Source organism: Chaetura pelagica, unplaced genomic scaffold (assembly GCF_000747805.2).
Source record: "Chaetura pelagica isolate M959 unplaced genomic scaffold, ChaPel_1.0 scaffold50, whole genome shotgun sequence".
In the NCBI taxonomy this organism is placed as follows: domain Eukaryota; kingdom Metazoa; phylum Chordata; class Aves; order Apodiformes; family Apodidae; genus Chaetura; species Chaetura pelagica.
Window position 1 is genome coordinate 4,306,375 of NW_009952366.1, and position 26,303 is coordinate 4,332,677.

Sequence of the window (26,303 nt, forward strand, 5' to 3'; positions counted from 1 at the left end):
GGACTTGCTAAGGTGCTTTGCAAATAACCTTTAGGATCCTGCTGTGTTACACACATGAAGCGAGAACCCTTAAATATACTCCAGTGCAGCACATTTTTCTCTCTACACATACCCAGAAGGGCAGAAGAATTGCTAAAGGTAGAGCAAAACACTTCAAAAAGAGTAAGTAGGTATATACAAGACATTTGTAAATTGAACTGGCAATCTGATCAACAATTTTTAGTCATTCAAACAGCGTTCTTCCAGTAGAAGTAGGACCGAAAGGACATAAGCAACCTTTGATGGGTCTTGAGAGGTTTGCAAGAAAAGGTAGAAGAAAATAGCATACAGTTATATTGTCTTTGATAACCAGTAGAAAAAGAGCAACCCAGAGGGGTCAGAATCAGGGAGAAAGGTCAGAATCAATCAGGGAGAGAGATGAGGGAGGAAGGTGAATTAGACTAGAGGTTTCTAACATCAAGTTAAAGGAGGATTAAAAGGCAATAAATACACACATGGCCCCTATACATTGGGGAAATTGCACCAGCTTCAGATAAAAAGGTCTAAGTTACTGAGAACGAGAACCTTTTCGAAACAAGACACAAAGAAACTGGATGGGTGGCCTGATTAGAAACGTGTAATAATTGTACAAAAAAACCCAGAAACTGGTAATGCAGCAGAGACACACTGGACAGAATGATGATGCTAAAAGATGAGTCAACATTAGAAAATAGGGAGGACCAGATATATTGGCAAAGTGCAGGGAAATGTTACTTACTATGGGAGCGACAGAGAAAACATTCAAATGATTTCTGGATATGTGGTTAATAGTGGTGTGTTGGACAGAGAAATTGTCCTTAAGACTGTAACTTGAGTAACAAAGACTCACAAATGTTGACAGATGGAAAAAATATGCACATGGTGAATACTGAGATCCGGAAATGTAAGAATCAATAGTGAGCAAGAGATTAAAAATAATGAGGGGGAGGAAAAGTAATTATTACTAACAGAGTCAAAATGCATGAATTCTGAAGCAACATTTTTGTAATAAAGACTACCATAAAGCCAGTAGCCAGAAGGATGCTGACTCTAGTGGGTCATCTTACTCCTATGATGAGTTCTGAGCATACAGCTTTATAAATTACTCTCATATCAATCAATTAATGGAGGAGACTAAATGATTGGTATATCTATATGTATGTAACAAAGAATTACAGTGTAACCATATATTTGAATTCTGTCATCAGTATTAAGATCAAGAAGTAATGAACAGAGTATTTTAAGGTAATAGGTAGCCAATAAATTACATCCCACAATAATACAGTATCTGTCAAGCCTACTACAGAGATTTTTGGAAGTCTACAAATTACTTTTGACAGAAGCTATCTTAAAAAAAAAAAATCATTGTGAAAATACAACTGCTAAACTTTAATGATCATTTCTCCAATAGAAGTTAATATATGACTGTTTTGAAGAAAAATTCTCTCTTAGACATCAACCTCTATATCATGATCTTCAATAAATGATCTCTGTAAAGTACCTTCACAACATACCTTTTCATAAAGCATTCATGACAAAGTAAAACCATAGAAACCACACCTGCTGCCTATTCATCTGTATTAACCCTTCAATCATGCAAATTCCTGTTATGGTAACTAAAATTGCTGAAGATACAATCCATGCATTCACAGGAACAGACTGAGAGCTAAAAGAGAAATTCTCATTTTAACCTAATTCTAGAACAGTGTGTCTTTTTTATTTCATACCAGGAGAGCATATTTCTCCTCCTACGAAACTACCATTAAAACATTGCCTTCCTTTCTTCCCACATGCTATACCAATGTCATATGAAAAGCTAACACTAGAAGGATCTAATCCTATGATTCTCTCTTAAAATGTGTTGGGATTTTTTGGTTGTTGTTTGTTTGTTTTGGTGTTTTGTTTTTGTTTTTCTCCAAGATAACTACTAGATGCCATAAAAGGAGAAAAATTAAAACATGACTTGGATTTTATCAATGATGTATCTATTCTTTGGGTTTCCCATTATTTGCAGATTAAGACAGAGTTACAAAAAGTGCTTGAGAATAAGCCACACATCTTAACAGAAATATTTAGATATAGTTAGCATGAGCTTATAATTAGAATTTCTGCTTAGCATATGGGTAAAATTACTAGTATAACATGAAAGCTTTGCTATTACTCCATCTTCTGGTTGGCCTTGGGAACTGTGAAAGAAAGCTTAAGTTGAGAAACTAGGATATTGAGCTGAGCAGTTGACAATTAAAAAAAATATATATATTTCATGCATACAGACTGAAAGAGTACATCTCCAATAACATGCTAGTTAAAGGTATAGTTTAAGCTATGCCCGTTTTCCCAATTCCACCACCCCCAACTTCTACCTCAGGAAGCAACTTACCAGAGCACTGAAAGATGTCATAATCTCTATGACAGGTGGGTCAAATGCTTGTGTATTAGTCACATCAAAGGTAGGGTTGACCTGTTGAAAATTAATTATATTATTATTTCAGCACCAGTAGAGAAAGGGAAATAAGACTGCAATAAAAAGGACCACTTGCCACCTTAGGGCACCACTGTTCACTAAGAACTAGAAACAGGTTTCAAAATTATTAAAAATGAAGGTAGGATGTTACCCTCCAAACATGCAAAATGCAATCATATAATACAGAAAGAGAATCCAGATATGCATTTTTATTACCGAAATATAATTGATACTTCATAAACACCCACCCAAAACCAACTCAGGGGATTCCTTCCACAAGAGTTGTAAGTATTAAGGAGTTCAGTTGTATGACAGATCAATAAAAATTAAGTTACAAATACTAGTTTGAAATAGATTTATTAAGACAATTAACTTAAAACTTGCCCAAAGCTGTAGTCATGCAATTAACAAAGTGGCCTGTGATGCTGCTGAAATATCGAACATCAGGAAGTATTCAAACCACTTCCCAACTGTTAATCTCCCCTGCAGGTGCCTTTGAAAGTTTTTTTCATGTGAACAACCATAAGGGCTCCTTAAGAGCCCTTTAGAGCCACAGAGATTATTAAGGAGTGGAACGTCTCCTTTATGAGGAAAGGCTGAGAGAGCGGGGTCTCTAGCTTGGAGGAGACTGAAGGATAACCTCATTAATGTTTATATATATGTTAAGGGCAAGTGTCAGGAGGACAGAGACAGGCTCTTCTCAGTGATACCCAATGATAGGACAAGAGGCAACAAACTGGAGCTTAGGAGGTTCCACATAAACATGGGTACCAAGTTCCTAAGCCTGTGTTGCCTTACTGATGTGTATACCTCATTAACACCAAAGCTGAAAGTGAGCACACACTTAACAGCCCAGACTGATCAGTTCTCAGCTGACACTCAAGCTCTTTGAGTCATCTATGGCAACCAAAAAGACAGACTGTTGACATGCCTGGTTCTTATGTGCCAACTCTGGTTATCAAAATAACTCAAAAAACACTGTTGCGGAAAACAGGTAGGAGGTAACACTCAAATCTGTGATAACTGGCCAAATACAAATGGTACTGTTCCTAAAACCACAGGAAAAACTTGTTCATACTGTGATAATGTCAGAGGCTGATTGATCAGGTATGTCATCACAACATCTGCAATTTTGATGTCTTAGTATCACAGCTGGACTACTCATTGTTGGTTAAAGGAGTTAATCTATAACTTTAGCAATATTTTGCTCATGTCCTTTCCTGAAAGTGAAGCACTAACAAACTATAAGACAACATAAGGTTTGAAAAAGCTGCTGTTTTCATTTGTCTTATGGTTTCACTTAATGATCAGAAATATCCTGTCTATAAAAATCTGTGTCCATATTTTCCCTATCACTTTATTATCCAGGTGTATATCACAGTCTAATACTTTTGTCTCCTCAACCTGATGAAGCATATAGAAGTACTATTCTTATTATTATTTTATGAACTGACAAAATTCTCAGAAAGACTAGATGCCTTTCAAATCACCAAAAGGTCTGGAGTAGTAAAGACAAAAGAACTTTCCCCTTTTCAACTTTTTATCAGTTACTCGACAGTGGCCTTATCAGAGACAGCATTAATTCCAACTATTTTGTTTGAAAGTGGAAAAATTAAAGAAAACCCCCAAAACTCACACTTGCCTAGTAACAGGATTATACTTCAGTTGCTGAAAGTTTATTAGATACAAGGGTAATTTTATGTTGCCTATTCAAGGAGAAAGAGCCTACCATTTCACTTGAAGACTGTCAAAACACCAATGCAGCCAGAGCTGCTCACTCAGTAACAACTTCAGTGCTACTTCCACATGTAAAAATCCCTGCTGCCACAGTCTATACATTGGCACAGAGACTTTCAGATCAGAGATTAACTTGTTAAGTAGCTAGAACGAGATCTTAAAATTGGAAGTCATAGCCAGAAAAGGCAGGCAATAGCATCTTCTACTGCCTGAGGTGTTTTCCTTCTTTTTGTCTAGATTTCCATAACTTACATGCAGAAATGTACGTTAAAACTAATAGATCTTCCTCAGTAAACGTGGATGGAGGAGCAGGAGGGAGGAAGATGATGAACTAAGTTTACTAGCAAGCAGGACTTACAAGTCAGAGATGACAAGCCTTCTTAAAGGGGAGATTTTTATTCTTTTTTTAAGCTACTTCACCTTTCTGACTAGCAGTGTGCCTAGCTCTTTCTTGGATTCAGTTTCAACAAGCCAGTCTTCATCCATAAGGGATTTTTTTTTAGATATTCTGTCTTTTAATTTGGATTGTAGTTACATCAATTGAAAACGAGCAACCCAGAGAATCAGGAAAACCTATTCTGCTACAGAGCCAGACCTGATAACTTCAGAAATAGCAAAGTGTCAAAAGAAAAAAAAAAGCACGAAAACATGAAGGCAGGAACTAGGATCACTGCTTAGGACAGAGAACTAGGGGAGGAACAAAAGAAGGAAACCTAAACAAGTATGTGATTCTCAGCCACATCCTTTAAGTAAACAATTATGCCCTCCAGATATCCCTCTGTTTTTTCTTAATAAAGTATATCCAATCTCAAAGATAAGAAAAAAAAAAAAACACCCTTCACTTAATTTTTATAATATATTTCATGAGACATTGGCGTTATATTAAAAACAACAACAACAAAAAAACTAGAAGAGGAAATTATAAATTACTCTCACAAAGCATTTTACAGGAAAGTGATGTAGCTAGCTCTGAAATAGTCTTTCCAATGTGATTAAACACTGTTCTTTGCGCTGGGCAGGCCGCCTCAAGCTAAGCAAGCTGTATATTCTTATTTCTACTGCCACCTAGCGGATATTTGGATTTCCTTCATGTAAGATAAATCTAAGTCAATAATAGCTTTTCATTCTCTAGATCTAACCTATACATACACATCTTAGTATGTTTAAACATCAATGCTATGTTTTTAAAGGAAACTTATTTCTATCTTCCATCCATTTTAAAGAAGTCTTTAGTACATGAAAGATTAATGACATACAGAGGAAATTGAGGAATAAAACTCTTACCAAGTGGAATACATGTCTTTCAGGATATTACACTAAAACTGCATTACTAATGAAATATAATATTTTCAAATATTTCTAGAAGTTTCTTATTTCAAAGGGAGATAGTGACCAAAAATTAATTATCTTCAGCTAAATTCAGATACATGGCTGGATACCTGTACTTGAACTGGTCACCCAAGATTACCTCTATGGTCAATGGAAAAAGTAAGTGGCTTCAGCGAACATGTCTTTTACTTACATTCCCAAATTGCCTGAATAATTGTAAGGACTATAAGCTTTAAATCTCTACTTATTGAATATTCAAGAATCACATTGATAAGCGCAGTTTAGGAACAGCTGTAAAGGTTTAGATATCAAAAATATGAAATTCAACACTGTTAAAATTGAGGCTACTGATGGTCTGAAGGGGAGGAGATGCAAGTAAGGAATCTATTATAAAAGTTAATTATGCTTCAACAAGTAGGCAGGGATAGAGAGAAAACTCAACTATAGCTTTGAAGAGTAAAAAAGGAAGTTCTGAGAAAAGGTGAAAAGTACACTACCCTAAAGGCAAAATATCAGGTGATACCTGCTATTCTTAATGCCCTTGTGCAAGTTGTTTTTTTTAAAAAAAAACATTTCTAAATGGTGATGTATGAAAACAATACAACTGTCTCTCTGAACCCAGCTAAATAAATTCTGAGCAAAGCCAGCTCCATTATGCATGTACTATTTTTCCAGAATCGAGTCCTAGACTATCAGGGACCTTGCCACATTAAGGCAAGGAGGGATAGAGAACAACAACTATCCAAAAGGAGTAAGAAAGCTGGAGTGGCATGAGACATCATGAATTTAAAAAACATGGGCATAACTCCCTCTTGAGTTCGACCTGTACATGTATTGAACTTTGTGTTCTAACACTTTGAGTTTTATCCTAAGGCAAATCTATCATCGTTCCTGCTATAGAGATAACTAAACTTAACCAGCTCAGCATAACTCAGGGTAATGTATTATAAAACACCCCAAGTGTCTAGATGACACTGTGGCGGCTTTCAGGAAACCTTGAAAGGTCTAAATAATCCATATTTGAACTGCCTCCTCTGACTGCCTATGACTCTTGAGTATGTTACCAAGGTTTTTAAAATACTGTTACTTCAGTTTAGTTAAGATCAGTCATGTTCCTCATGAAAAAGAAAATAAATGAAAGCAAACAGTTCTGCATTTTATCTGCAGTGCAGATGAGATACTAGGAAAAACTGTATCCTTAGAATTGCTGCACTGTAGAGGAATAGATCACCCAGAGAGAATGGGGCATTTCCATTCCTCTTCAGACTATTCCTATTAGACACAGCCATGGCTGTCTTCATGTATCATGGGTAACAAGACTGGATGACCTCCAACAGCTCCCTCTGATGTGTATGATTCAATTCCTCCTTTCCCTTGTATATTAGAAACATGATGAGCCACAGAAAGATGAGAGTGGTGTTGCAGTGGAACTGACCAGTGCTAAAATTCTCTCTATTGCCTGTTGCTTAAAAAGAGATGGAGATGTTTGTTTTTTTTAAAAAAAGTTTGTTCTAACTGAATAGGGACCAAAAAAAATACTTTATTTTTCCTTCTCCAGAGTACAGCATAGCACAGTGAGGCTAGAAATGCTGCTTTTTATCAGTTACATGTGGAAATATTCAAGAAGACGGAACACTGAAAATTTTCAATCATAGTGCCAATAAAGCATGTTACTGCTGGTAGCAACCTGATACTAGCTTTGTCTGGATAAATTATGTTTCTGTACAGATGGTAAGGTCCATTCTTCCTCACCACAACAAAAAAACCCATAATTTTTATTGAGAGAGACAGGAGGAACAATAAAGAAAAGAAAATACATATGGAGCAACAAAACCTGTTAACCTGACTTTAACACTGTCTAAGCTACTCTATTACTACATTAATTCAGAAAATAAGCTGCAAAAGAGATCTTAATAATTATGATAATAGTTTAAAAACATAAGAATATAGTACATTACAGTATTATCAGTTTTATTGAAACTATCAGACATTGTTCTGTCTCAAAGAATACACTATAGTCCATGTTTACTTGAGAGCATGATATTCTACAGATAATGTGATGCCAGCAGAAAACTAAACACAGCAACTTTATTCTTAAAATTGGGCCAGAAAAATATACCACAAGAGACCAAAACTTTGCTACAACAAATGGCAAAGCCATAGAGCCCTTTTACTGCTACAGAGCAGCTAAGTCAGAAGCCTGTAAGCTGCTACAGATGTTACAGCCATGAATAAATGCAGACATCGAGTTAAGTGAAATCTGTCAAAGCTAACTCATAAATAATTTCTTAACATTCAACTATCAAATTTCCTTTATGGGCCTTTCAGTAGTGGTAATGGGTGCTTCCTAGTCTTAGTTTTACTTTAGTCTTAAATCATTAATTCTTTTGTAGAGTTTTTCAATGACCTGGGAGAGAGACCAAAAAATACCCCTCAAAAATTGATTTAGAGAATATTTATATCTTTGCCAGGCATTTGAGCAGTCAAGGTCTGGAAAAGTTGACCTGAAAAGAAATCAGTTGAGCCTTGCAGCTAAAAGCTGCTGTGTTTGTTTAGCACGTGTTATAACCAGGTGCAATTTGAATGGGTCTGAAACAAACTGTTGATATGGCAAGAGTGGTTTAAATCCACCGGCAAATGCCATGATTGAGTTTGCACCAGCACTGACCACCTACATTGAAGGCTGCTACCAGTAAACTTCACTTTATTCATTGACCTTGCAATTAATGTCTTGCAGAGAAATTTGTTTATAAAGCTTGTCATATGTGCTGTTGTCCTGCTCTTGTTCTGACCAAAATGCTACGCATCAAAAAGCTTCATGTCCAACTTGACAACAGAAAGAGACACATGAGAATACTTAGTGATAGATTCTCTCAGGGTCCCTCTCCCACATAAAAATATTTTCAATCTTTATACTACTTATATTGCATATATTCCTATTGCATACACAGAGAGGGAAAAAAAACCACCTTGATATCCTTAAAACGTCCATGTTTTAAAAGTTTGAACAGGAAACAAATGCCATGGCAGCAGTATCTGCATTTTATATGAACAAAACCAGATAATGGTGAACTTGGGGGGTAATCTATTAGTATATAACAGCAACAAAAACATTTCTAGATTTATATTAGAAACAGTTCTTGGACACTAGGGGCACTTGGAGGACATCAAAGAAGAGACAGAAGTATAGGTCATTGACATGCAGAAGCTCGCCAGGTCTACCAAGGACAGTCACAAATATATCCCTGGGGTTTTATCATAAACAATGATCATCTTTAAGGCATAGTGCTGTTTACCTATTTAGCATAGCTTTCAGACCACCTGACAAACTCAGGATTTTCCAAATGCTGATACAGAATATTTGACATTTTACTTTGGTTCCTAATTCCCAATATTTGTGAGAGTTGCTGGTAGAATCTTTGACTGTAAAGTAGCTGAAAAATTGAAGTATCAGGAAATCAGACTACACAGTGACATAAACCACACTACTAGTCTAGAAAGGCTTTCTGAACTTTCTAGATACATATCAAGATCTTCTCACAATACCTACGGATCTTGGAGAGAGGGACAATTCATGACTACCAAGTATTTGACTTTCTGTATTAATGACACATTACCCTCCTTATAACCATATATTTTTAGTAGCAGTCTAAAGCTCACTGAAGATTCACATATCTTCTGCAAAAATTTCTGTGTTACTTCAGAAACCAGACTATCACCTATGCTTTTTTAAAATCAGGTGTAAAACAGACTTACACAAAAAGAATGAAAGAAATTCACCAGGATAAACCTGAAAGCTCCAGCTAGCCTAATAATATTAATGGGGATTTGTAAATTATGGTTGCTTCCAAATTACTACACATAACAACAGAATGTTCTCTGGTACACACAGAGCACATCTAACTAAAAATGGCAGACAGGTAGTACAAAAGCTTTTGGTTTCCTGTATTAGAGTACTTATTGAACTCACCTCGGTTGACTGAAGTTTTTCATCATGGAGATGAGGTGATCTCGGGTAAATATCAAGAAGATGAGGAGGATCATCAATATGCGTTCTTCTAATATGGTGTTTAATAACTTCTTTATAATCAAATGAATCAAAGTTGGTTTTCCATAGCAATACCTGTAAGAAGCCATCATATTAGTAACTACTTAGAGCTATTCAGTGACCACTACAAAACTATTCAGTGAAGTCTGTTAATACTAATAGAACACAACATCAGAATGAGCTTGCTGTTACCAGTCTGGTTCCTTCTACAACACAGGCTCTTCCCCAGAACATTTTGTACTTCCAGGCTAACAGATGTGCTTCAATCTATTTTTAAAGAGTGTATATATATCTAAAAACTGTCTCAATCCTAATCATAAAGCAAAAAAACACTTCTGTCCCACTGGACTGTACCAAGTTGTTTTTCTCCTAAATCAAAGGGATATTAAATTCTTGTCCCCTATGAAGTCTTGCAGGGGATAAGAGAATGACAGGTGTTAGTTGATTCACTGTGCTGTAAGAGGGTGGTCCTGCTTTCCCTCCCTCTTCTTCTCAACTGTGTCATTCCACTTCTTCCATCACCCAATCCAGCATGAAGTTAACATTTTTATATGACTTTCCTCCATTTTTCAGGTTAGTTTCCTGCCAGTTTAACAATTTCAACTGGCTCAGCACTGAGTGTAAACAAGGGTATAGGCAGGAGGCAACAGAAGTAAGACCTTTAATCAGTGGTGAGCATTTGAGCTGATCAAGATCCAGATGTTCCCTTTGGCTCTGAAGTAGAAGGCCATGCCACTGCAGCTTCCAACATCCCAGATAAAAAAAATGAGTAAAACCAGCATGGAAACATACATATATGCCTTCAGTATCCCAACTGCAATGCAAAAAGTGAAAAAGCAACTATGTGCAACCCCAGAAAAATACCAATTCCATTAGGAAATAATTGCCTTTATGTCAAGGCAGTCACTAGACACAATGAACTGTCTCTTCTATATAGTAAGAACTGAATTAACAGCACAGGCTACTACCTTCCAAAGGAATAGTTATAACTTTGCCCTTTCACTTAAAAGAAAGAGGAACATGAACTTTGGAACTCTACATGTTCAGGTTTTTTTCATTGAGGAAAGAAGCAAAGAGGAGGAAACAAAGTACGCGGTGCTTGTTTCAAATATTTAATGTGCTTTCAGCTGGCTCTGCATCAACCAGAAAGAAACTTGAAACTAGAAGCAGAGATACCGGTTTTCCTTCTTTGATGGAGCAAAAACAGATTTTATCTGTTGTTTGAAAAGGTAAGAGTCTTGAAATACTGTGTGTATAGAGCAAGTAATCTGTGGTAAACTTACAATGAATCAACTGCCACCAACCCATGCTGTGGACAGACAGTATCTTTTGGATAATGTAAAAAGGATAAAAGATAATACTTTTATGGCTAGCCTCTGCTCATCAGCTTGACATTGCTGATCTGCCAGTAGAACATTTCAAATTAATACATCCTACATTTACAGTAAACCAACTTAATTCTGTCACACTGAGCTGAGAAGAGGTCCTACAATTGTTCTGGAAGACATGAAAGGGTGCTGTGGACAGGTCAGCAAAAAACAGATGTTTGTTGAGTACATCTGTATACACCAACAAAAAATGGATACTGAGGAATCAAGTTCTTATGTTTACTATAGGCAACTATATAAACATAGGCATTACCACATAAAGGTTAGCACTACAACTTTTAAAACCTACATCACAAAAGTGAAAGCTGCAGCGAACTAATTAGCTCTCTGCCACCAGAACGTTCAAAAGTAGAAGGGAAAAACTTCAACAGATAAAAGCAGGCCTTTATGTAAGGTAAATAAAACCAGGATTCACTAATAGACCTACTGTGACTCCTTATTTTGAACTCAGCATTGACATAAAAAAGCACTTCCTGATGAAACTGGATCTTGTCTCTCATGCTTTTAGCATGAAAACACTATATCAAACTGCTGATAAACATGAGTAATTTTATAGATTTTGCACTACAATACCTACTCACTCCGTGATCCCATATGTCACCAGCTCTACAGCATGAACTCAGAGCAGGAGAAAGGCAATGACATGACTGCATGTCATTCTAGGGATGCCAAATTCAAAAGAAACTTGCAATAAGACAGGCATTCCTACGTTATGGTGGCATTTATTTGGGAGCTTGAGCTAGCCTTAATACTGTAGGTCCTTTCTATCATCATAGATTCTCAGATTAACCTTCTGTCATGTCATCTAGTTTGAAATGGGCACTTCACTTCCTCCTAAGTTAAGTGTAATATACCAATTGTCATAAAACTCAAAAGAAAGCACTGATGAAAATTATAGTCAACAATTCAAGACGACCTGGGAATCAAAGTTTCAGTTTGGAACTGGAAAATTCACATAAAAATACCTTTAGTAGGAAAAACAAAATATTAGACTGGTTATTCAAGGAATCTTTCCCTCATTCTTGGTGGCTATTTTTAGCTTATAAAATTAATATTGGAAGTTTGCTAACACTTTTACTTTTCCAATAACTGCATGTCTAGGCACTGCTTCTTACTAACACCTTGTGATAGAAAGCAATTTTAGTTGCTTTCTCTGAGTGCCTTCAAGTCATTCTAGAAACTGTGCTTTCTGATGCATCAAGTAAAAACCAGAAACAGACTGTGTTTTTCCACTTGACACTGAAGTTTGAAATTGAAAAATATTTCTTATTTTCCAAAACCGTCTCAGTTACTAGCTGAAACATATTTCAAGCTCCATGAAACAGAACATAAACATGAGCTATGGTAAATTCAAAAGAGCCTAATTTCTACAGCATGGCTTTGTGTCAAAATTGAGCTTTTAGCTTTTTATAACAGGAAACAATACGAAAGATAAATAATATTAAGTAACATTCCAGACTGTGAAATTCTAAGCCTTGGACTACAAATGTTCTTTCTTTTTTTAAAAGACGTAATAGACAGATGTTCCGAAGCTTGGCAGTATTTTTGTAACTGAGATTTGTCATGGTTCGTGAAGACTAATTGTATGATTTGCTGTTAAATTTAACTTCAAGTGCTTAAGCATCTCTTGCCTGTATGAAATCCAGTACTTTGCTGTTTCATCAATATAAATTAGCAAAGCAAACACAAGATTTTTTTTTTCCCAATTCCCAGTGTGCTAGTAGTAGTTCTTAATTCTTATGATCACAGAGTAGTGACTTTAAAATAAATGAAAACTGAATGGAGCATCTAGGCATTAATGCTAGTTGCAACACAATTACCTTGTTCACACTGAATTGCAACAATTCAAATATTTCAATTTAAAAAAATCATTTCTTTATTTTAATAAGTAAAACAGAAGTGGATAATATTGTGGTCTTCTCATAACATCCAATTGAAAGTAGTTAAGATCAAGTTTATAAATTATGTATTTATCATTTTTCTCCTCAAATTTAGCTCTAGGCTAAAGCAAGTCTATAACAAACTACTAGACAGAATGGATGTCAGCATACTGTAATTATCACCTTACTGTGGCACACTGTGTTTAACTCCCATTGTCTGTAAAAATTATTTTAAAAATGGAATTTAAAGAGACAATCCCAACAAACCTGAGCATCTGCTCCACCTGAGGCAAATTTTTCACCACCTTTTGAAAAAGCCACGGAAAGCACAGGCCCCTAAAAGAAAAAGAAATTAGCATACAGTAAAATTATGCTATTACTATATCAATGATTTTTTTATTTTAATAAGAAACAACTATAGTAAAATTTTGTGCAATAGTAACTCTTCCATCAAGTTGGTTTGCAGTCTTTGTAAGATACTTCACTATAATTACTACAATCAATAGTAGGAAAATAGCATCATTTTCCTTGGATTGTGTGCCTTAACTCTGCAATAAAAAAATATCAAATATATACAAAGTTACTCAAGACAATGAGTTTGAGTGATTTATTATTGCAAGTGGAGTTTGTTTTGCATCAAGAGTCTGCCATTCTTCAAAAAATTATCTTCCATAAACTTCTGCCTCCTTAGAAAGCACTGTTTTTCAATAGACAGACTAATGTGCCAAATAATTGATTTTGACAACAAAGAGAGGGAATTATTAATTCAGAACATGGTCTATTACTTAACATTAAGCACACAAAATATCAACAGATTAACTGCATGGTTGTAGGTAAAATCAATGCATTTGTGACAAGGTGTGTTAATACAACATTTTGCTCTCCACTGAAGTTTATCTGCAAGTTTCAAGACACAAGGCACAACGGCATAAATGTTACTTTCCCTTTGAAACGATACTGACTAATCTATTAGGATCTCCATTTAAATAGGATTATTGTGTATACCTTGTGTCCATGAAGAGTGTAAATAAGTCTTCCTTCTAAGAGGTCCAAAATCTTAAGGGTACCATCAGTAGACGCAGTGATGAGATAGTTACCAGAAGGATGGAATGATACACAATTAACCCCTGCTCTGTGAACTAATTTACAGAAGACAATATTCAAAGACTGTAGATATCTACTAACAGGAAATGTACACTTCATTTCTTCCCTCTTTTCTATTTCCCAAAGAACAACATACTTAATTTAAGCTAAAAACCCCATAGTGCTACAGCATAGCCGACTCTCCAGAGCATTTGCTTAGCTCTGTTCTAAAAACTAGAAGTATTGCAAAAGAATAATCAGTTTACAGACTGGATTTTTAAGGCTATTAGACTAAAAAAGATTCCTTATAAAGTGCCAATACCAGTACTTCAAAGGGTGGCTACAAAGAAGATGGACACTCAGTTTTACAAGGGGTCACATGGAAAAGATGAGTAATTAATTACAAGTTACCCCTGGGGAGATTCCAATTGGACACAAGAGAAAAGTTTATCAAACGGAGAACAATCCAAACAATTATTGGAATAATCCCCTCAGGAAGTGGTGTATTCTCCAACATTAGACACTTGTAAGATTCAGCTGGACAGGGTACTAGGCCATCTTATCTAGACCATGCTTTTGCCAAGAAAGGTTGGACCACTTGATCCCTGAGACCCCTTCCAACCTGGTATTCTATGACTCTATGACCTATTTGTCCACTTCTCCCAGTAAGGAATGAAATAATGTAATCTATATAGATCACAATTAATTGCAAAGAGTTCCACTGTAAAAAAAAAAATAAAATAAATTCTATATATATATAAAACAAACCATGATGGCTGCTTTTTACCTTTGTAGTGCTGCAGTAGTTTGTTCATTCGAATATCCCACAGTTTCACTGTATGATTGGAACCTGCAGAAGCTACACACGTACCACTTGGGTTGAAATCCACAAAATTTGCAAATCTAAATATAATTATTGAAAACAGATGGATCATATGTTTGCATAGAAATATTTGGGGGTGTGTGTATATTTATGTAGATAAATGTGTGTGTGTATATATATACGTATCTATATATTACCACAAATTTATTTGGAATCCATATGTATGGAAACTCAAATAAAGCATTTCAAGTAACTGAAATAAGCATAGGAAAACCAGATGTGCATGATAAATAAGACTGTATAATCTGGCTTTTTTTAAAAAGACAGCATAATTGTCCTTACTCAAATCTTCAGAGAATGTGTTAGAATACCAAGTTCCTAGAAGAAAATGCTGCAAAGAGTTTGTAAGCAGCAAGTAAAATAATTTTGTCTAAGAACAGAACATCTAGATAACATCTAACATCATCTAACAACCTTTTAGCTTGGAAAAAAGTAGAGATGACAGCGTGAAATTCGCAAAGCACATATACAAAATTAATATTCAACTGCATTTGTTAATGAAAACTCTGGTTCCAAGAAATTTAAGAAAACTGCAGATAAGTAAAAGCAAGTATTTTCTAAACCTATATAGGGCAGGTAACTGAAGCTAGCAGAATACTTTTTTCATAAATAAGTAGAGAATTTTCAGCTTTTCCTGTTGAAGTGTCCAGTATCAAATTGCATTATCAAAACAGAGGAAAACCATGAAAGCGCTTTTTTTTTTTTTTTTTTTTTTTAGTAACTTACCCTGCAGAATCTAGGAAACTTTCAATACAAGTTTTATTTCTGGTATCCCATATCTTAACGGATTTATCCTCACTGCAAGATGCTATTAGTCTTCCATCAGGTGAAAATCTGGAATATGCAAGTGTATACATTACTGAACAACTGATAACACCTAAATTAGCATTAGAGACATAAATAGCAGAACTCCAGAACCAAAACAGCCTGTTAGGAATTAAAATGTGCATTATTCAAATAACACTTTAATTTCTCATATTTCTTATGGAGTAATAAAACTGCAAAGAAAAGCTTCTTCCCCTCCTGCCTCCATTTCACAATTAAGCAGTGCCATGAGCAAGAAAGAGCCAGGATGGGGTAGGAGGATAACAGTAGCCTAAGGTTGTCACTTCATATGCCAAAGAGATTACTATAGAAAACTATAGGCAAAAAGACAAAGAGGACACAGAAGAAACCTTGCATTCAATTTTAACCTACATATATATTCTCCTGTGTGTTCTCTCTAGACTGACAAACTGTCAGCAAAACATTCACGATTATTCCTAGTCTACTAGTCTAGGTTTCTAAACAGGAAATTTGATATATCTCTAATTTCACCATTAATTATTTCTCATATTGAAAAAATTCATTAGGATATTAGAACACTGCTCAAGAGCATCCACATACAATTTCCTAGAGCTTTTTTTTTTTCTGAACCATCAGATACTTCAGAACTTCATAGTGCTTTGCACTTCACCAGTATTAAATTACTTTCTCAAGAGGTTTAAATCAGACCTCTTTTATCTGCAGATTTTTCCATTAATAGGGAGGAAACAAAAAACCCTCCACAAAGAACAATCTTTTTTTGTCTTTGAAAAGCTGCCGTGCCTTTAAATAGAGTGCAAATCTTAACTTGCAGTACAAAGGCCATTTCTTTTACCTTTTCCAATTACATAAGCTTAGCTCATTTTGAGTCATGATCACTCTTTTCTGCCACTACTGTTTCAAGAATAGTTGAGATAACCTCTACCATGCATAATAAATCTAGAAACACGTATATGCTGCAATATAAGTTAATATAGAACAAAAACATACAAGACTGAAGAAACACAGGATATGGGCTGAAAATAATACAGAAGACCCTATTTGTCCTTTCAAGTAGAAAAATGAACACCCAGCAACATATTTAGTATGTACACATATTAAAACAGAGCAAGATTTCAGACTTCAACTGGAAGCTATATATAAAATGGGTGTGTGTGCTTAAGACTGATTACTTAAAGGTTCATTATTAGTGGTAGAACATAACTTATCACTCACAGATTTTTCTTCTCTTACTTCTACCCTGAGAAATAAAAACACTTTGCTTGGAGTTCTGCTTCCATACAAAGAGAATAAAAACAACACTTACTTGGCACAGCGAACCCAATGAGTGTGTTGGAATAGGGAAAAAAAAAGACGCTGATGCCGAACACTCCATATTTTCATTGATTTATCATTGGATGCTGAAACTAGAAAGTGGCCATCATGTGAGAAGCTCACGCTACGAACAGATGCTGTATGACCTTTCAGTACCGATGATTCTCCATGACTAGGGGAAAAGAAAAAAAAGCAAAACCAAACAACCAAGACAGAAAACACAGTCATATTGAGCTGAAGGAGTTTAAAATCCCATAAAACTAAAAAATGAACATATATGGAAACTTAGTCAAATGAAAAAGCAGTGTATACAGGCTAAATCTTGGTGTTGCAAATATTTTTTGCCTTATTTGAATATTAATTATTAGAATAACAGACTTGAAAGTAACTGTATTTAATATGACCTATTTTAGAGAACACTGCAATTAACCAGCAGCATTAGCCTCCATACTGTATTTGAAAGAGAATATAATATTTTTGATGCAGTAATCTATAAAACACTTAGGGTTATACCATCTTTTCTAAGGTCATTCTTAATAGCTCATAATCACTATTTGATAACAGTTTAAAAAGGCAAGTCAATTAATTAATTTTTTTTCAAAAAATGCTATTTTCAGTTTCTTCAGTCACTTGTCTCTCCAAAATGAAGTGCAGCTATCCATTTCTTATTAAAAAATATATCCTTTAAGCCAGAGAAATACTACCAACTATCATACTACACACATGAAATTCTGATCTCTGAATTACTACATTTTCTTTCAAAACTACAGAAAATTCAGTAAAGAACAAAGTAGCACAGTAAAGAACTGTGTTGCTTGTGCTCCCTGATCTGTTTCTGTCAAAGCTGAGAGATGTGGGAAGGGAAGAGAAACTTGTCTTGGGTAAAGACCCCAATATTCTCACTGCACATTAATGACAGACATAGCCAGCATGGCCCAGTTATACTCACATGCAAGGAATCCATAGTCTGACAGTACGATCTTGAGAAGCTGAAGCAACTAGCTGCCCATATGGTGAGAATTGTACACTGGTAACCGCTTCTGTGTGGCCTACAAATCTGTAAGCTCTGCGTGGTGTCTTCAGCTTCCACACCATAAGAAACCTATCCAAAGAGGAGGTAGCTGGCAAGAAATAAAAGATACTAAGAGCCCACTCACCACTATTAGAAAATCAGAGCTAATGACTATGAATTTCGATTCACCAGTGAGCTTACTGGGTATTAGGGGGATGGGAGCAGTAACTCGGTTTTGGCCTCAGCAGAGGCCTGGCAGCCAGCAATGCCAACACCTTTTGGAAGAACATCAGAAGACTGGGAGGAGTAAAGGAAAATTCTTAACAGGTAGCTCTACAGCTTATTAAGCAAACTGGCTTACAAGTACTTTAAAGATATAGAACAAAAAAATCCAAGCTGAAAATCATTCATGAATCATTATGTATGAATCCAGATCTGGTGTTACCAAATACTAAGAACAAGAGACAAAATTTTCAGTGATCTCACTTTGATCTCTGAGATGGAATTTGTTAGAAGTATCAAGTGTTTTAACTCTGAAAAGACAAGCCAACTTAAACTCAAGGTATAATTTCTAACACTGCAGAAGTCCACTCTAAAGTAAACATCCACATTTTATAATTCCATTCTATTTTAAGTACCAATTTTTTAATACTAATACTTGTCTAGTTCAAAACACACTGTGAAGCTGTTCGTCTGACAATAGAAAGACCTTTTTTTTGTTTTGTTTTGCAGTCACTTTACAGGTAGACCATACTACCTGCATTTGAGAAGGCAGACATAGATTTTAGCAGAGCTTGATTACTTTCAGGAAACTATAAGCAACAAAAGCAATTAGCAGTTGAATTAAACTGACAAGATTGATATTCCTACACTTTTATTGCCTTTATCTCTGCCAAGTGCTAGCATGCAGGACATAAATAAAAGCAAGGAATTCACATTCCCACCCTTTCAGTTATAAAATTTCTATCCCTAGTACAGAAAGGGAGGGACAGGAAGAACAAGGACCTCCTAGAATTTTAGAAGGACATGAAAAGGATAGCTCTCCTCTTCCCAATGTCTTTCAGGCATCAACATAGCACAAACAAAGCTTGTTTATTATTACATGTGTCAAGGCAAGCCTCAAACGAAGTATTGCATATTGAACTCTCTTTAGGGATTCAGAATAGAGATATTATTTTTAGCTCTACATGACTAGCTTCTGGTAAAAGATGTGTGACCAGACTATCCCTATGCCCATATCAATAGGCCGAAATTTGACACAGAAGTACAGAATATTTTCCTCCCTCCAACTTCTCAGAACTCTATTTTACAGCAGACTTTTTCTAAAACAAATAATGCACAAACTACCAAGTACCTATAGAACATTATGAACTGCATGAAGGCCATGCAATACCAGCTCTCTTTGTTTTCAGTTCTAAAAACTGAAGGAAATATTTTAAAATATGACAGTACAATGAATTCAATGGCCAGTTTATCATAGCTTGCTCTCTCACTGATGGGTTATGTCAAGGTTAATGAGACACAAGCAGTGAATTGAAGTTCTTCTGTCCCTGGGAGATCCACAAGTATATTCCTTGTTGTCCCTCTGGACTCCCTGTTGCCTATGCTCACACAGCATCCTCTCCCCATCTTTAGGTAGGTTTCCTCTCTTGAAGCCACCTGCTCATTACCATGACATTCAGTCTGTTATTATCTCTGATGCTGCAGTTCCAGCCCATCTGACACCATCCCAGGGGTGACGGAGGGAAGAAGTTCAGGACCTGCACAGGAAAGGATGAGTAACTGACAGAACCATTGCTGAACTATTTTCCTAAGGCACACAGGCTAGTGTTTCTTTGTATCTGAGCAGCAAGGGAGAGGAGTAAATCCAGACAAAGAAATTCTAAGCCAAAACTCTGAATCTATATTGAATTTTGGCCCCTATCTACCAAGGAAACCAGGTCCCTTTACCATTAATGAGCCTCAGCCTGGCCAAGCCAAGCTATTCCCTATTCAAGCAGGCTGAAATAAATGTTGGTGCCTATGGCCAATGCCTGAGCATTGTGCTGCAACAGCACATACTGTATCTCAGCTAACCACAGGCACTAAATGCAAGAATGTATAGGGTAACAATGTTGCCAGCAAGAATTTCCATTATCAATGCTAATATTAAAAAAGTTTTATGCATAAAAAATTGTACTATTACTATTATCAAATAAACTTCTCTATTTCTCTTTTTATTCCATTTTAAGGTATTTTGCCTGCTTTATAACAATGGTTCACCAATTTACTCAAGCACAGTATCTTAAGGATTGGTTCTTAATCCTTTATGCATTTTTCTCCTCTCAAGTTCATCTTGTCCATGCATTTAAGTGTTCAAAAGGAGAGGAGCAAGAACTTTCCAGGACAGATTACACATGGGGTCCTAGGCAATGCAGATCAGACCCAGCTGATGCATTCTGTCAGCACTTGCTAAGTATGTCACACCCTACAGTCTGATTTTCAGTTACCTGACCGCCAATAAATGGTCCACAACAGATACCAGGGCTAATGTAAAATACTGGAACTGAAACAAAAGAAATCCAGAAGATCTAGAAGAATTTTTTTAGGATGGCTCATACCACAAATAAATCTGTTGCACATGTCTCTTAGAGAAAACATGATATAACCAGAACCATGTTTAGAGGTGAAAGACAAAATGTTTCCTTGCAGTAGGAATTAAAACATTTGACCAACTGCAAACTATAACTAGAAAGAAGAAAGATGAAAATTCACATTTAGCTGACTCCAATATGCAACTTAGTCCAGTTTATAACCTCAGTGACTTGTGGTTTTTTTTAAACATCAGTCCTTTCTGTACACACCCAAGGATAGCTAACTTATCTCTAGGTAATTTGCTTTTCTGGTGATGAGTCAGAGCAGAATTGAACACCAGACAATAAAGACTTGGCCTTATGCTAAGGCCAGGTTTACACAACACTTTGCTGCAATTCTCTGAACAGATATCTGGGCTTCAGATATGTAATGGAATTTTTTTTTTGCAATGAAACCAAGCTCAATTTACAAGTTGTGAATATTGACAGTATGCATTTTCATATAAACACATGTATATAAGAAGACACAAATTGCTGCAGGACCAAGTTACTGTCACAGTCCCATTTTACAGAATACCACCGTAGGGACTACAAGATGTGCAAAAGATCAGAAAAGACTCAGACAGACCTTAACAGCTAGATGTACCCCTTTTTCATCCTTTCTTACCCCCCCCAAATACTGAAGCATCTCAAATACAATTAACACAGTGCAAAAGTTACAGGTCAGGCGGAGTACAGGGCTGTGCATGTGATGTGTGAGTATTCAACCACCACCACAAAACTCATACACTTTACAGGAACCTTGCAAATCTCACTGTGATAAGGTGCAATGTCACTATACAAACGCATTTAACAGTGATTCACAAGATTTTCCACTTGGAGGAAAACAATTGGTAATTGAACCTCAGTCAACAGAAGAAATCTGGAATTTTATTGTATACTGTATGTACTTAGACAATTGGAAAAGAACTGAAGAGAGTTAGCACACTAGCAAACATTTAATTATCATTCTGGATTTTATTTTCTCAAAAGAAACCCCAAAACCCTCCCACATTTACTCAGTGTTAAGTTTACATTCAATTTTTTAAGTCACTTAAATCAGTAGTTCAAAATACATACAAGTATTCCCCAAGTTTTCAAACAGCATAGATAATCTTTCAGAGTTTCAGATTTTCCAGAAATATGTACAATCTGAAAAAAACCCAACAAACCTGGATTGGAGTATTTCTGTGGAATTGCTGCAATTCAGTTCAAAACTATCAGAACTTAACAAGGCAAGGTTTTTTTTTCTTCTTTCTCTCTCCTTCTGTAGTCCCTCTCCCACCCTCAACATTTTTATTCCAATTGGGAATAAATGACACTTAATTTATATCTAGGGCCAGGTTTGTTGTTGTTTTGTTTGCTTTGTTTTTTCCTTGCTTTCTTGTTTTTTCCTTTTACTTTTTAAATAACCACAAAAATAGAATGAGAGGTGGCAGGGAGAAGGAGTTATGTATTTTCCGATACATACAGAAAGAATAGCCTTTCAAACTATAATAGGCAGATCCATTTAGACTTATTGCTTAAATTTATAAGGAACACTTTTAATGTCAGTTTTAACAGGAAGGCAGTTCTTTATATGAAATGCAGTTTTTTGCCATGTCCTAAAAAAGTTAATTGTATAAAAGTTGCATAGTCTGTATTCACATCATTTAATTACTTTGATCTGAGGAAACACGCATTGCACATACAACTTATGCTCTGCTATGTAGGAGAACCCAGGCCTTTATCCTGTAATTTCTATTGAATGTAACAGTACACAGCAAGCTTTTCACAAACGCACATACTTTGTATAATTTATTGCCCTAGTACATAATGACTGGTTGCCTTTTAAAATTTGATAAATGGTTCATAACTTGTAGGTCCATGAAATAATTCCTTGCTGCAATGCAGAATGGAATTTTTCAGGAATGTCTCCCTTATGCAGTAAAGAAGTTCCCTTTTACAAAAAGAAAAAAAAAAAAAAAGACAAAAAAAGAACAAACAACTTGAGGGGGGAAAAATAAATGATAAAATTGCAAGTAACCTCTGAAAAATAAGTTACAGACTTAAAACAACCCATGCCACACAGTGGCAAGTATTTTTAGCATGATTCAGTGCTACATCCCCAGCTCCAAATTGTTTTCTTCTGTTCCCCTTGTATCTTACCCCGCTTCCACACAAACCTCTAAACCCACTAAAACTCAATAATAAGTCTTAGTTTACCCTTGCTTTATTTTTGGCAAATCTTCACTTTTTTTCAGGTCTCACTTGCTCCCTTTTAACCCTCTTACTTACTAATACCTGCAGCAAATGCACATCTACTCCATTCCTTGAGTATCCATGATTGTTACTTCTCACTAGTTCAAGTTCCTACCTACCAGACCTACACTGTGGTTACTGAAGAACATTTATCAATTCAGTGAAAGTAATCAAAAAAGCTGGAATGCCCGAAACATTAAGATAAGTGTTCAACATAAATTATAAAAATCTAAAAACACACATACTAACAGAAGGTGTTTTTTTTCCAGTACACAATATATCACATCTACTGTCTATAATCACACTCAAAACAGATTAGTGACACAATTCAGGAATCAATGTTCTTAAAAAATCAATATAACAGAATACAGAAAACATTCTAAAAAATCAGTTCTGTGAACCACCTAATCAACAAATCTTGGCTTCCTCCAAGCTGCCCTTTGCCTTTACAATTCCCTTTGCTTCAAGAACTTCAGCTTCCCAACCTTATCCAAGGTCTCCCATGCTACTACTGTGACTAGAAAGTGGCAGCATGTGGTGCACTCTGCCTAGGGCCGATGAATGCCAGCTGTTGCCAAAATACATGACACAAACAAAAACAGCCCAAGTTTTCTTATGTGTCCGCCTCCTTTTCCCCACTGACAGACCATGAGAAAAAATAAATAAAAAAGATACATGGTATAGTCACATAAGCTGTGTCCCTAGGATGCCAGGCTTAACATGGGAAAACTTACACAGAGGCAACATAAATATTAAATATACAGCTAAGAAATGGCAGTAGCTAATGTAATTCTGTGCTTTTTTTCCTTTTCCATTACTTTTAAACAGAATTCTTACTTGTAGCAATCCTTGTCTCTTCCCATTTGTGGTACCATCCATACAACCTTGGTTCCACTGCTACCACCCTCTTCTAAACACATGAAAGCTTCTGATTCACCTTCATGAGGTAAGTTTTCCAGAATAGGCACAAGACTGCAAAACATTGTCAAACTCCATCTACTAAAAAAAACCCTAACTTTTCTTCAATGAAATATAGCAAGTTGTCAGCATGAAACCCTTAAGAGCACATGAATTCCCAGAAAACTGCAGAATAGTCCAAGGCTCAAGATTCCACTTAACACAAACATAAACCTAGATTCAATCACATGCTACTGTAGCATTACTTAGATACATATGTTACAATGTATCTGCAACATAGGTCAGTTATTCCACTGCAAGAACTGCAATCATTCTGCTCAAAGCAAGAATTTACTTTCATGTATTATTATCTCACAGGTTTAATGTGTATAATGTAAAAAAAACCAAACCAAAAAAACCAAAACAAAACCACAACACCAAAATCCTTTCTCAGTCTACTCAAAAGCCTTTTTTTTATCATATGACAGGCCAAGGTAAGAAAATAATGGATCAAAATTTTACAAAAATAAAAGGTGTCAAACCTGCATTCAATATTTTAGAAACTAAACCCCAGTAGTTGCTTTTGCTTTCCTTACAGTTCACCACAGCAGATATTGTTTCTACACCACTACAGACACATCTGAAGACTTTCCAAGCTATAAAAATCAAATGTTGCTATATCTCTGTAAAAACCTTGGAGATCACAGTCCATTTGATTCGTACTACCAGCAGTTATTATTTCTCAAAGTTCCAAATCTGATTTTTATCTCCATCATTACAAGTTCTCATTTCCACATCAGCACGCCCCTCAGTTGTATGATAAGCAGTAAGGCACTTTCCTGAATGAGGATGATAAATTGTCCCATCATCTTTGAAATACCATATAATAATTTCTGGGATAGGAGACCCATCTTTTGGGCAGCTCCTCATACCTATGTAATCTTCATGCTCTGGGACTTCAGCACACAGCTCAGTTACAGAGTTAAACCTAATCTCCTTATTTGATGTATATTCAAAAAATTGATTGCCTCCTTGTCCATGACATCCAAAGAGAGAAAGGTGAGCCCCAGTTGGATTATGTTCTGGTAAGACATAGTCGAGGCATTCTGAAGTTATTCCTGCACTGCGAATAGCACCGTGCCAGCCAGGGCGATCTTCTGGTACATGCAACTCAGCAAATACATTTTTTAAATACCAGTCAAAACTCTTGCATTTCAAACGTTCTCTCAGTGTCTTTCTTTCAGAAATATCTCCATAGTTTTCTTTTCTTGCTGAAGGATTTCTGTTGTAAAAGTGCTCTTTGAACTCATCCATCCACACCTCAGCAGCACGTGCCGTATTCTGAAGGAAATTGGGTCTAGCATAGGGTGCACGCTTTGGAAACACATGGCCTACATGGGAGCATGGATGAATTTCCAACATGCCTCCACATTGCCAAACCCTAAATGATAATTCTAAGTTCTCCCCTCCCCAGACATCCATTCCTGTATCGTAGGTACCCAAGTACTCAAAATACTTCTTGCTGACAGCAAACAAGCCACCAGCCATGGTTGGGGATCTGATTGGATCGGTTTCAGCCTTGCGCCGGAGACGTTCGTGTTTAGGCACCGAATGCCACTGGAATGTCAGCCGCCAGTCAAACCCCCCAATCATGGGCTCTGCTGTTTGCATGTAGTATTCAAAAGTTTTCCAGTCAATGGTGTCAATGACAGGACAGACAATAACAGTCTCATTCTCAGCAATCCTCTCGAGGAGTGGTTCCAGCCAACCAGAGACACATTCACAGTGACAGTCCAGAAATGTGAGGACCTCACCAGTAGCAAAAGTAGCACCAATTAAGCGGGCACGAACCAATCCTTCTCTTTTGTTGGTTCTTATCAAACGAACTCTTTTCAGGCTGCTTATGTATTTTTCCAGTTCAGCTTTCAAATACAATTTATCACTCAAGTCATCCACCAGTATAATTTCTTTTAGAAGCACTGAAGGTGACGTTTCAAGAACACTATGTATGGTCCGCAGCAAGGTTGACCAAGCTTCATTGTAGAAAGCAATTACAACAGATGTTGTGGGCAGTCTTCTGTAATCATAAGATTTAGTTTTACAGCCACTCATTCGATTATCTTCAATGTGCCGGTGGAGAGAGATTTTATCACTCAAATAAATATTAATTGCATACTTCTCAATCAGCTCCTCTTCCTGTTTCTTCTCCTCAGGACTCAGCTGCAGGCGAGAGGGCTTACCCCATTCTCCTGGGGCATAAGAGTCAGGCGGGGGTTTGTCATAAACTGGACGAGCCAAATCCACAGCTTCTTCTGCTCTGTCAGAAAAGCGCCTCTCCCATTTCCCTTTGGTGATGCTCTCCCCGGCGAGGGAGGCACCGAATGAAGAAACCGACAGCTCGACCACAAAGTAAGCGATCATCAAGAAACCGAGAAACACGCAGCTTTTGCGGACCCAGGTCCATCTTCTGGCCAGACGGATCCTCATCGTGGGCGATGAAAAGCAGCCCCTAGCAGAGAGGAGCTGCTTGAAAGCGCCGCTGTCTCCCCCGCGCCCCCAGGACGGAGGGGGGTGCAGGCGCTGCCAAGCTGCG

At 36.5% G+C, this 26,303-nt stretch overlaps 2 protein-coding genes across 2 annotated transcripts in view; both read right to left on the reverse strand.

The window, feature by feature from the left end:
- POC1B (POC1 centriolar protein B) overlaps nucleotides 1–18,061 on the reverse strand; it is a 43,603-nt gene extending 25,542 nt beyond the window's left edge. Inside the window, exons 1-8 of the mRNA XM_010008003.1 lie at nucleotides 17,898–18,061; nucleotides 16,941–17,120; nucleotides 15,557–15,664; nucleotides 14,735–14,850; nucleotides 13,870–14,003; nucleotides 13,132–13,200; nucleotides 9,519–9,671; nucleotides 2,399–2,479 (exon numbers count right to left, since the gene is read on the reverse strand). Coding sequence (XP_010006305.1) covers nucleotides 2,399–2,479; nucleotides 9,519–9,671; nucleotides 13,132–13,200; nucleotides 13,870–14,003; nucleotides 14,735–14,850; nucleotides 15,557–15,664; nucleotides 16,941–17,120; nucleotides 17,898–18,043 — 987 coding nt within the window. The 5' untranslated portion in view covers nucleotides 18,044–18,061. The remainder of the gene's footprint in view (nucleotides 1–2,398; nucleotides 2,480–9,518; nucleotides 9,672–13,131; nucleotides 13,201–13,869; nucleotides 14,004–14,734; nucleotides 14,851–15,556; nucleotides 15,665–16,940; nucleotides 17,121–17,897) is intronic.
- A 6,384-nt stretch (nucleotides 18,062–24,445) lies between these two features.
- GALNT4 (polypeptide N-acetylgalactosaminyltransferase 4) lies at nucleotides 24,446–26,197 on the reverse strand. Its single transcript, XM_010008004.1, has one exon. The coding sequence runs from the start codon at nucleotides 26,195–26,197 to the stop codon at nucleotides 24,446–24,448; it is 1,752 nt and encodes a 583-aa protein (XP_010006306.1).
- Between the last annotated feature and the right edge of the window lie 106 nt (nucleotides 26,198–26,303).